This window comes from Caretta caretta, chromosome 26, assembly GCF_965140235.1.
Source record: "Caretta caretta isolate rCarCar2 chromosome 26, rCarCar1.hap1, whole genome shotgun sequence".
NCBI lineage: Eukaryota > Metazoa > Chordata > Testudines > Cheloniidae > Caretta > Caretta caretta.
In genome coordinates, this window is record NC_134231.1 from 16,659,544 (window position 1) to 16,674,272 (window position 14,729).

At 47.8% G+C, this 14,729-nt stretch overlaps 1 protein-coding gene across 11 annotated transcripts in view; it reads left to right on the forward strand.

Annotated features, from left to right (window-relative positions):
- Window positions 1-14,729, forward strand: part of OGDH (oxoglutarate dehydrogenase) — a 133,371-nt gene that overhangs the window by 59,974 nt on the left and 58,668 nt on the right. For 7 of the 11 annotated variants that reach the window (XM_048829156.2, XM_048829147.2, XM_048829146.2 and 4 more), the window contains 2 exons: window positions 6,386-6,430; window positions 12,501-12,616. In XM_048829156.2, coding sequence (XP_048685113.2) covers window positions 6,386-6,430; window positions 12,501-12,616 — 161 coding nt within the window. The remainder of the gene's footprint in view (window positions 1-6,385; window positions 6,431-12,500; window positions 12,617-14,729) is intronic. The other 4 variants (XM_048829150.2, XM_048829148.2, XM_048829154.2 and 1 more) reach the window with 1 other exon arrangement.

Here is a 14,729-nt window from a genome sequence, read left to right on the forward strand (position 1 = left end):
ACTAGACTTGGGAATGTATTAACATGTTTTCTAAACATACCGCTCAAAATCACCAGTTACTTTTTGAAATCTTGATCTTAACATCTTTTCCCCCAATCTTTACTAAGATCAGTGTAAAAAGCTACATAGGATTTTCAAGATTAGCAGGGTTACTATTTACAGCATTTTCCTCATCCTGTTGAGGAAACAATTTCAGCAGTACATCTGAGCATCCGGTTAAACACAGGTTGTTCTGCTCTGGCACAGTCCTCACCAGGATCGAAGTGTTTGCTTCATTAAATAAAAAGAATTTAAAACGGATGTCTTCCCCAAATGGACATTGCAAGATCTAAAAGCAGGAGCAGTGGACAGTGGAAAGGCTGTAGGAACATCTGGTGGGTCAACAAACATAAGAGAAAAGTAAACACTAGCACAGAGGTCTGCTGAAGAGTTCCTGCATTCTGTCAAAGTCTGTGTCAAGTAAAATCCTAACATTGTTAAAGAACAAGATAGGAAGCCAGTAAGAATGTTGTAGAACTTTTGTCTTGGAGTGTCTCAGCTTTCCCTGCTGCAGTTAAAACTCATTGTGGAGGAATCTAATCTGTCAGGAAGTTCTAAATGAAATTAGCTGGCTTAGCTGTGAGCAGATGTGCATCGGCTAAGACTCCAAAGGAAGAAATAGTCTTAGTAGCAAGTATAGTCTAGTTATGCTGAGGGAACAGACTTTCAGAAGACTGCTTTGCCCCCAGCAGCTAAACTGGAGTGTGTTTGAAAAGCTGGTTGCTTCATTTAGGAGCCAAAGGCCTTATCTAAACACACAAGATGTACTGCTTTAACTATGCCAATATAGTTAAGTAGTTAAAACACAATACGCACAAATATACAACCATGCTAGGAATTTTACTTGTATAACTAGATCAGTTTAAAAAAAATGCATCCCAGCCCAACCTAGTTTATACCAGTACAAAATCTGTGAGTAGGCCAGACCTAAATGAGCATCTGGCCCCAGGTGCTTAACCTGGCAAGAATTTGAGTTCAGCTCTCTTTAGAAGAGATTAAGTGGTGAAGAGCAGCCCAGGGAGACTTGTGAAGGACTTAGCGCCGCAGGGGAGGAAACTAAATCTACAAAGCAGATGTCTAGGATTCCTTTCTACAGAGAGACTTTGACACTAGCTCTAAGCAGAAGGCTGTGGGGTGGTTGGGGAAATATACTGTGCATTACTTGGTGTGTGGGCCAAATACTGTATTGAAATCAAAGCCCCTTGTGGCTGTTCAGGCAGTGCAAGGCAGGTGGGAATGGGCTGCAGCTGACCTGCAGAAATTTCCTCTGGTGTAGGGGGGCTCCCTGCTGGCTCAGATGTGCTTGATCTGAGCCCTGTCTGCACCTGGCACCTGGCCCACCACCAGTGCAGTGAGGAGGGAAGGAGCATGCCGGAGCTCACCACGTTGGTGCCCTCACTGGGGCAGACTGTGGGTTCCATTTAGGACCCTACACCAGTGGTGCAACTTCGAGCTGCTTATTGGCAGTTCCAGTTGGCGGTGGTGCTGGAGGGTCTGGGAGCTGTAACTGGTTACCTGCTGCTCCCTCCATCCTCTGGTGCTGATGGCGTCGGGGAGACTCTGGCATAGCGTTTCTCTGTAGTGCCTTTTCCTTTGGAAGGGCAGTGTGGATTGTCTGACCCTGCCAGGAAGTCATAATGCTGAATACATGGTACTTATCACACCAGCATCAGTGTGAAGTTACAAATAGGAGCAAGAGAAGAGTCGGAATGAACATTGCAACAGCTTTGGTGGGGCAGTTCCATCTCATTTATTGAGATGAATCATAGAAATGTAGAGCCAGAAGGGACCTCAAGAAGTCATCTAGTCCATCCCCAGCACTGAGGCAGGATTAGACCATCCCATCTACACCATGAATTTTGTTTAATTCTGATTATCTGAAAGCTCACCCCGGAATGAACGTCTCAAAGAGCTGGGCTATGCAAGGTTCTTGGACTGATTTAATCTTTGGCTAGGGGTGTGATTTGTTTTACCAAAATAGGTAAATCATTGCAGACTTCAGAGAAGCAGGCCTGATTCCCAGTGGAGGGCCTTCTGCAGCAGATGTGTTAATAGGAAAACAAAACTCTGCAATACTAGCTTGTCAATGAGAGTGCCCATAGGAAAATATTGGTGACAATGCCATAGGGAGGTACAGCCGAGGACACACCCAGGACATCTATTTGTACTGCAAGTGCTGACCTGACCTTCTCTGGAGCAGCTGGAATTCCATTAGAGAGATTAGAGTTCAAGAGGAGACAGATATGACTTATATGCAGTACTGCAAATAGCAGTACTGCCTTTCACAGCAAGACTGAGTCAAACCCAGCTGCAAAATCCCACATCATTGGTAGGCATGTGTTGCTGGGATTTCCTTTTTTTAAATTTTAACAATCTCCAGAGCCAGAAAGTGGGTCTAGATTGATGAGAATTTTGTTCTGATATGGCACCATAGCCAATCTAGTTCAGATCTTTGCCATCCTAAAAGCCATATGTGGCTGCTGAGTTCAGTCTGAAACCAGTGGGTTTGCAAGAGGTGCAAATTAACACATAGCTCTGGCCTATTGGATCAGATTGTGAAAAGGCAAGCTAAAAAGCTGTTGTGCAGTCAGTGTTTTTAAAGCTTAAAAAAAAAAGTGGTGACTGACAAAAACATACAACTGATCTGCCAGCTATGCAGCTTTGCTTACTCTCTGTTCCCTAAATTAGCCCCACCCCTTGGGGCTGCCACTGCCCTAGCAAGTAAACAAAGTTGTAGTGGTTGGACTTCATAAGAAACAGGACAAAACCAGATGTTTTCCAGATGCCAAAGAGCACAGTCAGAAAGCAGTAATTTCCCCTTCTTCAGACTTCTCTGCTATAAACAGAGGAGAGGTACTAAAAACAGAATAATTCACAAAGTTATTGTTTTGAAAACTGAGACTCCGATTGGATGGATGTTGGCGCATGATATAATCTAGCGACAAGTAAAGAGGTTGCCTTGCTCTGTTGTTCCAGGACATCCACAGCTGCGTAGTCAAGAGCCAGGCTGGCATCTTGCCACGAGCCCCAGGAGTGTAGAGATGTAGAACTGTGGGGATTACAGGACCCAGAGTGCATTATACCACTTTGATTGGAGCAGTCCAGTCTCATTACACAGCTGGACCTTTAATCTCTAGAATAAAATTGAGGGCAACACCAGAGCACCGTGGGCCATGTCTGGCTATGTAACTGTTGGCTGCGTACTGGCCACCTCGGTTTTTACTGAGGTATCCCTCGCTGCTCCTCCTCTCTTCCAGGAGTGAGAATCTGTGAGCCTCATTCTGAGCTCGTTTACAGCGGTGTGAATCACTGAAGTGGGTCGGGGAGAGGAGAATAGGGGTCTGTGTGTCTCTTGGTTTAATGCCTCTTGTGGGGAGGGATAGCTCAGTGGTTTGAGCATTGGCCTGCTAAATCCAGGGTTGTGAGTTCAATCCTTGAGGGGGCCATTTAGGCAAAAATTGGGGATTGGTCCTGCTTTGAGCAGGGGGTTGGACTAGATGATCTCCTGCAGTCCCTTCCAATCCTGATATGCTATGATTCTGCACTCATTTTTGGGATGGGTGGAGGAATAGCTCAGTGGTTTGAGCATTGGCCTGCTAAACCCAGGGTTGTCATTTCAATCCTTGAGGGGGCCATTTAGGAATCTGGGGCAAAAATTGGGGATTGGTCCTACTTTGAACAGGGGGTGAGACTAGATGACCTCCTGAGATCCCTTCCAACCCTGATATTCTATGATTCTATGAATGCCTTTCCCTATGTATGCCTTATTCATCTAAATCCCAATTTCAGCACTGGTACCCCCATGGCCTTAGGCAAAGACACCTATGCCTCTATTTCCTAGTCTGGAGGTATATACTTGCCTAGCATTCAGGACTGCTGGGACGTATATACTTTTGGTAAAGTGCTTTGACTGTGGGGAAATGCTATACTAGTGTCAGGCGATCATGTACTGTTACTCTTGCCACTGGGGGGCAGTTAGCAGACCTCTCTACCAGTGCTGTTCACTGGCTGGTAGCTCAGGGACCATTAGAGGGAGGAGGAACACCTAGGCCTTCTCTTACAACTTGTTCTTTGCATACTTAGAGTCAGCAGCAAGACAAATACAAATATTCTGGCCACTGGCCTGGGATCTGCAGTAGCCTGTTTATCACATATGAAGCTAATTTCTAAGCAAATCATGCTCAGTTTTGTATTAAAATGGTTTCCTGACACTTGGGCTGCAGTTAACAAGCAGAATGGTTAGTTGCTCAATGATTTTATTTGTCCTAGTGACACAACCTGCTTTCAACGTCCATGGAGTGAAATACATGGAGATCAGCTTTAGTACAAGTTCTGTAGCTAATAGTTTAGGTACAAGATACTGTTGGGTGTATGCTGTACTTAAGAGGGGAGTAGCACAGAGCCAGTTTCCGAAACTTGATCTCTTGCTTTTCAAATGGCTTTTATTTAGCAATTTGCTATTATCTCTGCTCCTTCGGAAACTCCTTTTGACTTAAACAATGTGACCCCTTTCATGCCGAGAAATGTGTAAGAGTATTGAAGCTTGTGTGAGAAGAAGGTTGAGGTTGGGATCTCCAGAAAGACTTAAGCACCCAGTTTCTCTGGAATGTTAGTGGGGTGTGGGTGCTGAACTTCCTTATTTTCCTTTGAAAATTCCAGCCTAACTCCCTGCTGCCAGTAATGGATCTGATGGACAGTGATACAAAGAGAGCCATGTTAGCTGTTAAAACCCAAGGTGTGCCTTGAGTCTTCGCAGCAGATTCCACCCTATGCTAGATGCTGGGGGAGCGGAGGGAACATATTGAAATCAAGGTACAGCAAGTGGTGCTTTCCTGTTCAAAATCTAGCCCCAAGAAGCTCAACAAGCAGGTGATTTCCCAAACCCAGACTGATCTTCTGTGTTGCTTATGTGATCACTGGGCAGCATACAAGATTATTTGTAACCAGAGGCTCCCAAACATGAAAATCTCATTTGCAAGCCAGTGAGTTTCAGTAGCTCGTTGGTCAGATCCAGTCCTGCCTAGATCTTGTATATGGAAGTGCACTGCTTCCTTTCTCACCAAGACAGCTGTGAACTTGGCCTTCACAGTTCACACTGGGGGTTTATGCTCCACATTCTCTGCTGCAGAGGTTCCCAGAGTGTAATCTGCTAAGAGCTGGCTGCTCATCTGTTGCTGGCTCTCCTCCTTTCTGGCTGCTAAAATGTCATTAAGACAGCTGAAAACACACTGCATACTTCACTGTTCTCCATGTAAACAATTGCCTAGGGTCGTTGTGGAGCAGCCAAAGGGAGGAGAGGGTCTCGGATGTGGTCCATGCTATGAAAATGGTTGAGCCCCCCATCTTTCTAACCCACAAATGGAGCTTTGGCACTACTAACCAGCTGTAGCCCATCCTGCGCAGGAGTCCAGCGTGTTGACTGTCTGTGTCCCCAGCATGTCCGACTCCATCCAGCATGCTCACAGCCAGTGTCAGAAATGACAAAGCATTTTGCATGCGTGGCTCTCCATTAAATGAGCAAGCCATTAATAACATTTAGACACCGGGCAGACTTGAGTCAGTGCAAAGACTGTGATCAGAACGACATCCCCATAAGGACAGGTGTGCATCCCTGCGTCTGTCAGTGTGCAGAGAACCTGTTCTCCTCTCTGTGCCTTGCACTGATGTTGCAGAGGCAGCTGCACTGCAGCTCTACATCCAGTTTCCTTGTAGCTGAATGCTGTCAGCAAATCCATCGTTGCTCTTTAGGGGTGACCTTGAAAATCATATCTCCCACCAGCAGCAATTGATCAGAGGAGTTGAGGCATTCAAAACACTGGCATTTGCAGAACAATTCCCAGCTTGATAAACTAGCTGTGAAGAAAGGACAGGGTCCCTTGTTCAGCGTCTGGAACTCTGTGTATGATACCTCCCCATAAGGCTTTATGCTGCTACAACGGCTTTTGACAGATAGTTGGTTTCCAGAACTTTGTCAGACTCCTGGCTGCTGTTACATGCCAGTGTGCTGTAATCTTCTCATGTGCATGTTTCGTTTAGGGGAACAATAAGAGGAGATCTCAAACCATGCAGCTCAATTGCTCCCCGGTGTCAGTGACATCCCTCACTCTCACCTGCACCCTCTTTGCGGCTGGCTTTCTGAAGGATTTCATCATGGATCTCTTCCCCAGTATAATGCATAGTCATCCCCCATACTAAGCCTTCTCTCCTACGGTGGTTTTGACCATATTTGAATTTTTTTTTTAACTTGTGCTTTCCATGACTTCTCTTCACAGTTCTGGTTTTACTAACTTTGACTGCATCTCTCTGTCTTCTCCCTTCTGCATCCCACCTTTCCCTCCCCTCCCAGATCTTGCAGTGTTCAAGGAGCGGCTGAGATTGCTAACAGTAGGAGGTATGCAAATAATGAGCCTTTAACCCTTCTGGAGTTCAGGACTCTCTTTGAATAGGTTATTCTGGGCATGTGCAGAGCGGGTAAAGTTACAAAACCCTCCCATGTTTCATCAACAGTGTCAAGTGTTTTGTATCATTTTTTAATGTCTCTCTCTGAATAACAGTGCCTGAGCTAAATGCTTGGTTAGTGATGCTGCCAACACGCATAGACTTATTTTAATCCTGACTTTTTCAGGTGCTTTCCATATTGTCCACTTGCCTGCCCGGCTTGCCAGAAATCCCATTTCGTTGTGCTCAGTCATTCTCTGGTATCCTGATGTCTTCTAGAGCCTACAACCTGTTTTGAACTGGCATAATAGTTGGGTAGCTTTCAATGCACCTACCTTTCTTTGACCAGATGACATTCATATTACTAGGTCCACTTTGTTTTCATCTGAATCGTTATTGTGCATGGAGGCCAATTTGCCCTGTTGGGCACCTAAAGTCAGGCCCTTCTCTGTTTCAGCCTCTAAACAGTTAGTCTGTCAGAGGTGCTGAGCATCTGTGTTGCCATTGACTTCCATATGCTCAGCACGTTTGAAAAATCAAGCGCCTAAAGAAACGGCCTAACTTCCAGGCATCCAAGCTGTGGAATTTTGGGCCAGTGTTTTAAAGAGGTGATCTCTGTGTTAGAATAAAATGACCCCTGTATGGCGAATAAATAGAAAGGTTAGGGAGAGCCCGACCACACTGTACTGCCATTGGACCACGTCTGTGTGCTTCTTCATAGTCCTGTTCTACAGGTTACATGCGGTGACATGGAGAAGTATGGGGGTGGGTAGCAAGGGAATTTGTCCCAGCTGTGTGGACTGGAAGCAGCCCACAATCAGATGTGCCCTCTTACAGACTGATTATATTCCTTTTTCCTGCTGTCACTAGATCGTTGAATCTCACCCTCCTGACTTGCGTCTGACCTAGATCTAAATTGCCTGTGTGCGAACTCTGCCCCTAATCCACACCCTCTCACACCCAGTTGTATGAATAGATCTCTGGGTTTCTATAAATACCAACATTAATCAAAAAGCTGGAGTGTAGCAAGTGAGCAGAGAAACAAAGGTCTGAAAACAACACTGAACGTTGATCCTAGTGTTCACGTAGCCACCATAAAATTAAAATTCAAAGCAAAAAGTCAAGGGAAGCTCAGAAACCTGAATCTGTAACTGCAGTCCCATTGTTCCCAGGTGCCCTCAAGCTTAGCATATCCCTTCTAGAGAGGAGGATGAAGGAGTGGGTGAGCCACCACCTTGCAAAGAGCAGGAGGAGGCAACCAGCCTGCACGCACCTAGCAGCTGTTGGGGAAACCTAAAGGAATGCTCCTCTATCTCCTGGGTCTGTAGTTCATCCTCCTCTCTTCCTAGTGTCCTGTTGGGTTCTGGGATGTGGGCGGGGGCAAGCCTGCCCACAGCTAAAGGCCTCTCTCCCAGCCTATGGGGAGCCTCCCTTGCCAGTGTGGCAGGCAGGCTTGGAGGGCCCCAGCCTAGTACCAAACAGTTTCAAAATGGCAGGTGGCTTTTCAGAAAACTCATTGGCATTAAGCACCCGCTTCCTTCTTGAGGCCAAATTTCTGCCGAAAGGCAGCATGGCCATGGCTGAGTTATCCGCTCAGGGCAGTGTATCACTTCCCTGCTGCCTGTGCTTTTTTAGCACTGCTGCTGGAGTAGAACTGAAATCCTATGTCCATCTTAATCCTCACTGCCTTTTAGGGCTTGACTACATGGGGAAACTGTTCCCGAATAAGGTAAGGTGTGAATTTAAAGCACTATAGGTATTGCGGAATAAGTGTCCACTGTGGGAGCTATTCTGATCAATTTCCTCATGTAGATTTCCCATTACACATCCTTACTCCTGTTGGGGGAACTGCCCTTAATCTAGTCACTGACTCAGCGTCCCTGAGGCTCTCAGCATTTTCTTTGGCATCAGAAAACCCCCAGCCTAGGACTGTTCAGGTGGCTGCCTGCTAGTCATGGAGAAGGAGTAAGGCACTCTGTGCAATGTAGTCCCATCTCCTATCCAGTGACCTTGCTGCATCTCACACAGAGGCTGTTTTGGCTTCTCCCCGGTGTGTGTAATTTATATATAAACAACAAATATATAAATAAGCTTCACTTAAATTGTGTTTAATTGCTCAGCACAGCCAAAAGCAAAGGCTGAGTTGAGCAATTGCTGGGCAAGCAATAAGTGATAGAGGAAGTAAAGAGACCAACTCTTTTTATGCTTATGGAGCCAGATTCTGCCCTTTACTCCCTTTGAAGGCAGTGGGCTCAATTATACCCCAGAGCAAGGGTGGGCAAACTCTTTGGCCCGAGGGCCACATCTGGGTGGGGAAATTGTATGCAGGGCCATGAATGTAGGGCTGGGGCAGGGAGTGGGGGTGCAGTGTGCAGGAAGGGGCTCAGGGCAAGGGGTTGGAGTGCGGCAGGGGGCTCGGGGCAGGGGGTTGGGTGCAGGAGGGGTGTAGCGGGGGCTCAAGGCAGGGGGTTAGGGGAGTCAGGGCAGGGGGTTGGGTGCGGGCTCCAGCCTGGCACCGCTTACCTCGAGTGGCTCTGGGGTGGCAGTGATGTGCAGCAGGACTAAGGCAGTCTCCCTGCCTGCCCTGGCTCTGCGCCACTCCCGGAAGTGGCCAGTATGTCTGGCAGTGGCTCCTGGGAGTGGGCGGGGGTGGCAGGTGGCTTTGCTGCACGCTGCCCTCACCTGCGGGTACCACCCCCAGAGCTCTCATTGGCTGCGGTTCCCCATTCCTGGCCAATGGGAGCTGCGGGGGGTGGTGCCTGCAAGTGAGGGTAGCACATGGAGCTCTCTGCCCCTCTCCTTCCCCCTTGGGGGGGGAGGGGGCCGGGGGGCCACAGGGACGTTGTGCTGGCCGCTTCCAGGAGCGGTAATCCCATGGGCCTGATCGAAAGCCTGGATGGGCCAGATCTGGCCTGTGGGCTGTAGTTTGCCCTCCTCTGCCCCAGAGGTATAAAATCCTATTGTGGAGAGGAGGCAGCACAAACCACCTGCCACTGCAGTTCAGCTGGAGACCCCAGATCTAGCTGGCTTGGCCTGGACAGGGCAAGAGCATCTTGGAGAAACACTGAATGCAGCGCACATGCCAGCAGCAGGACTCTGGAACTCCTCCAGCTGCTCCTTCACCCCCACAGAGAGTGGCTGCCACTTTGCTCATCACTTGCCCACGCCCAGGGTGACTCACCTGTGGTGCAGTAGCGCAGGGATACGCCCACTGAAGTAACTCAGCACCGCTGTGATTTGAGCATTAGAAAAGCCAAGAAGACAGACCAGGAAGTTGCCATGGACAGGTCCCTGCCCCATGGAGACTCCACTCTAGCCCATAGGATGTATAGTCATCTAATTGAGGCTTTAACTGCAGTCTTAAATTTGTGTTACTAAAGTTGCACCCTCCCCCCAAGGCAGAAAATTCTGAACAGCACCCATATTGTAACATCGTGCATTGTGGCCTCATGTAGCACAGCACGTACAGTGTGGGGAACGTAGGGACTGCGTAATACTGAGTTGAAACTTTAGAGGGCCTAGACTGTAGACCCAGAGGAGGTCACACACATTCAAAGACAGGAGTGTTGATATGAGCTGCAATGACTTTTCTGTGTCATTCAGGCTTCGGCCACTTCATGGAAAGTGTATACTGCCTTGTGGCCCCTAACCCTTCCTGTGGAAGGCACTAGTCACTCTGTAAATGTGTATTTAGCCACCCAGTAACAATCTTACTCCGTGATCTTACCCATCCCTTTGGTGTCATCCTGCCAACCTGTATGTGGCAGGTTTCCAGAGTTGTCACTGTTATGACACATGGCTACTCATCCCCATACAAGTGCAGAGGAGCTGCAGTGACTGCACAGATGCAAGTGGGACGGCCTGAGCCCTGGGCTGGGTTAAACCCTATATCAAAGCTAAGCAGATTTTTCAGCAGCAAAAGAGAACAAATCCTGTTTGTTTGCTTTTACTAGTTCACCACACTTCTAGTTAATAGGTAAGTGTGGCCTAATGGTTAGAAGAGGGGACTGGGGGGGGGGGGGTCAGGATTCCAGGGTCCTGTTCCCAGCTCTGCCACTGACTTGCTAGGTTATGAAAGGAAAGTCCTTTTCAGTGCCTCAGTTTCTCTGTCTCAAGCATTTTGACCTACCTCACAGAGGTTGAGGTTTCATGTTTCACTCATTTTGAGTTCCACTGAGGTGCTATAGGGCAGGATAGTAACTATTGAACATCAACAGGAAGGCTATTTTTGTGGATTTAAAAATACCCCCTTCACAACTTGAAACTTCCCGTCCAGAGTTCCAGCTTAGTTCTGTGGCCCATTTATGCCCTTTAAAAAAGGGCGTGACAGTATAAAAGCTAATGGGCACATGTCTGTAATTAGCTATGCTAATTATCTGCCTGTTTTACTAGTTCCCTCAAATGATGTTAAACAACCTTCAAATACATTCATGCCAATACATCATCCATGATTAAATTGCTCCATCAGTGCTCACTTTTAAATCCATGTACACAGAGGTCCTTCCACTTTCAAAAGTGGGCACTGAAAGGTGCTCTGATAGAGGGAGCCCTAAAAGGCCATTCACATAGAGTGACCTTGTCTAGATTTGACTTGGCAGCTGAGAATGGAGACAAACCACTGCATGGACACAGGATGGCTCCTATCAGTGGACTCCAGTTACCGCAGGCAGGTCAGGGACTCTGTCTCTGCCCAGAGGAGTTATTGCTAGTCCAAAAATATGGAATGAAAATAGAATTTCTTAGCAGATCTCTCTCTGCTTTGAAACCAGGTACAAGGAGCAGGGTTGAGTTGCATGTAAATAAGGGTGTGTGTACTAGCCAAACAGTCCCACCTATCTGCCTGCTTCTAAAAGGAGATGATCTTCTGCTCAGAGAGACCATTGTAATGGTGTTTAAATTTTAATCATGTGGGCCAGCGTACAGCTTTGGTAATGTCTGGGGGAGGTTGGTGGGGAAGAAACTGTGTGGCACAATTGGCCTGTTGGTAGAGGAGGAATGGCACATATAGGGCCATATCGGTAACATCTCTGGTTATCACTGGCGTACAGGTTAATCATTAAGGGATTGCCTCTGGTAATGGGATGTTGCATAGGCATTGCTGCCCTGTTCTGAGCCCCTCACCTCTCCCTTCCCAGTTCTTTGCTTTGAGCCTTGTATTTGAGTCCCGTGTAGATTTCCTTACAGACCATTAATTTATTTTAAGCTGAAACTTCCCATTTACTATGCTGAAGGCTTCAGCATCACCCCCTCAGATACACCACACCCACCACATTTTGGTAAGAACCTGCCCACCACAGGGGAAAACAGAGCTCCAAGGGTGGCCAAGTTTAAACCCATAGGCCTGAACAGGCTAACTGGGCCATCTCTTGGGAAGAGTAGCAAAATCCGCCTGCCTGCCTGCAAAGAGGGCTTTGCTCAAAGCACGTGGGTCCCATTTATTGTAAAACACTTCTCTCCCCTGCATGAGCTATTCAGAAGAGTCCACTGCAGAATCCTGAAACTGATGCAGCTTTCTTTATCTTGCTTTCCTTCCTTATTTTTTATTGTTTTGGGTCGGTCCATTTAACCTTTTTGTTTTCTGCTTCAACTTTGTTTTGTTAATTCCAAACGTGGTGAAATCTGTTTGCTCAATGACTCTGGCCAATCCTCTTTGTTTTTTCTTCTCTCACCTATATTATATTCCTGAAATGTATTTTGTGTATGTGGGACTCCAATCCTTCTCAATTCAACGCTCAATTTAATTACCAATTTATATGCATATATATTGCTTTGTTTTGTTTGTATCCTGGTGTTGCCTGCGTGCCTTTTGTAATAACCTTTTTGTTCTGTGCTCGCGTGTCTAATTACTGCTTGGTTATTTATTTACACAAACCTCCTTCATGCTTATTTTTTGTTTTTGTGCTGCTTTTTTGTCATCCTCCCCACAACCCTGGTTCCTGTGTGACTGTCCATGTCCAAAACATGCCCCCCCCCCCCCCCTCTCTCTCCTGCTTTGGCTTGTCCTACCCATGAAAATCCTGCAGGGTTTTATGGACTGGATGAATCGGATCTCGACAAGGTCTTCCACTTGCCCACGACCACTTTCATTGGAGGCAATGAGTCGGCTCTTCCACTCCGCGAGATCATCCGCCGCCTGGAGGTAAGACAAGTGCAGGGGAATTGCACAGCTTTCAGAAAACTACGCTGTTCCATTTGGTTCCGAATTCAGGATCTTTATCGGGAGACTTAATAATAAAACTCTGAATGCCACTTCCCCCTGCCTCACCAGAGATCAGGATTCTTTGTTCTCCTTTCCTTTATTACTCATATTCAGCACTTAACATGGCACTCTTCATCCATGGATCTCCGAGGTCTTCAAAGCAATAGGAAGCTCTGTTGTTCCCATTTTACAGCTGGAGAAAGAGGCCATGAGAGATTGCGATATGCCAGAGATCACACAGTTCTTACTACCAATCCAGAGACCAGTATTGCCAACCCCAAGTGTTCAGATTTCATAAGTGGGATCCCTCCCCAAGAATCATGAGATCTTAATAAAAATACTCCCAAATTTATCATTTGCCTTTTGGATTTTGAGCCTTTAGGATCACATTTTCTAGTCACACACTGCGATCATGAGGGAATAGAAACTTGTTTTTCACTTATGAAAGGTGAGATTCTCCCATCATCACAAGACTCCAGGAGCTGGGAATTCAAGAAAAAACCTAGATCTCATACGGCTCATAAATATTACGAGAGTTAGTAACACTGAGAGCCTGACCCACTGCAGACATCCCCAAAACATTACTGAAAGCAGGAGAATGTCACTCCCAGCTCTGCTCTCCAAGATAACAGTGGATGGAGGAAGCGCCTGGGACCTGTAACTCAAGGCTTGGCAGGGAGAAAGCTTACTGTCCCATGATGGACATTTGTAGTACTCCTCTCTTCCAGCAGCCATGTTATGTATCTGGAAGGCTCCGTGCCTCAGTCTGGGATTGCAGCAAATCTTTCCAACCCATAGTTGTGCTCTCATGCCAGGAGTTGGATTTCGGGAACTGGTGCTACATGGCAGTGGGGTGCTGTCATAAGTAACTTGTGCACCCTTCTGCCTCATCCAAGGAGCCACTATAGGGAGAATGAGAGCCAGATGCTTGTTAGGATGGTGGGTGCTAAACCCACTGGATGTCTGCGGATGGAGGAGTGAAGTGATTGCCAAAGTCAGCCTGCTGTTATGGGGTGGGCAGGCACAAGGAGGGAGAGCTGGGCACCGTCCCTCGAACAGATTCACTAAGGAGTTGAGATGGGGGGAAGAGAAGCCCTGGCACAAGCAGATGCCTTCCTCTGTCAGTGGTTGGAGCATGTACCCTTGGCCTGCCCCTCTTGCAGGAGTAGGGAGGAAGCAGGTGCTGCAGATCCTGCTTCCAATGAAGGAAGTAGGGCAAGGAGCCAGTTACTCGGGTACTGTCACTTCTTTGTGCACCTAGTCACAACAGGCACGACGATCCAACTTCCCAGCCCAGCTTTGTTCATTCACGCTATGAAGCTCCCTTCCCCCGGGGAGCCACTGGGTTTCATGCTTCACCCCGGTCCGTAGAAGGACCGTGATCACCTTCTATGCCTTGATGGTGGCAGCCGCACTGTAACACCTTATATACTTCAAGGGGTTGTGCAAACCCCAGATGATAAATATTGCACATGCTACGTTACCTTGATTATGAAAGGAGGAGCTGTGCATGGTAACTGTTCTGTCCCGAGGGCCGTGTTCTGGAGCTGTTGATCTCAGAACCAGTCAGTGTTCAGAAAGCGGTGTGTAATCTGTGGCTCACAATCTCAAATACAGTACATTTTCTCAGTAAGATGCATCTAGTCCAGGGGTGGGCAAACTTTTTGGCCCGAGGGCCACATCGGGGTTGCGAAACGGTATGGAGGGCCGGGTAGGGAAGGCTGCGCCTCCGCAAACAGCCTGGCCCCCTCCCACTTCCCACCCCCTGACTGCCCCCCTCAGAACCTCCCACCCATGCAACCCCCCTTCTCCTTGTCCCCTAACCATCCCTCAGGACCCCACACCCTATCTAAGCCCCCTGCTCCTTGTCCCCTGACTGCCCCGACCCCTATCCACACCCTTGTCCCCTGACTGACCCCACCCCCTATCCAACCCTCCCTGTCTCCTGACCACCCTCCCTCACCGAACCTCCGCCCCATCTGACCGCCCCCTGTCCCCTGACTGCCCCCCGGGACCTCCTCCCCCCGCCCCCCTACCATGCCGCTCAGAGCGG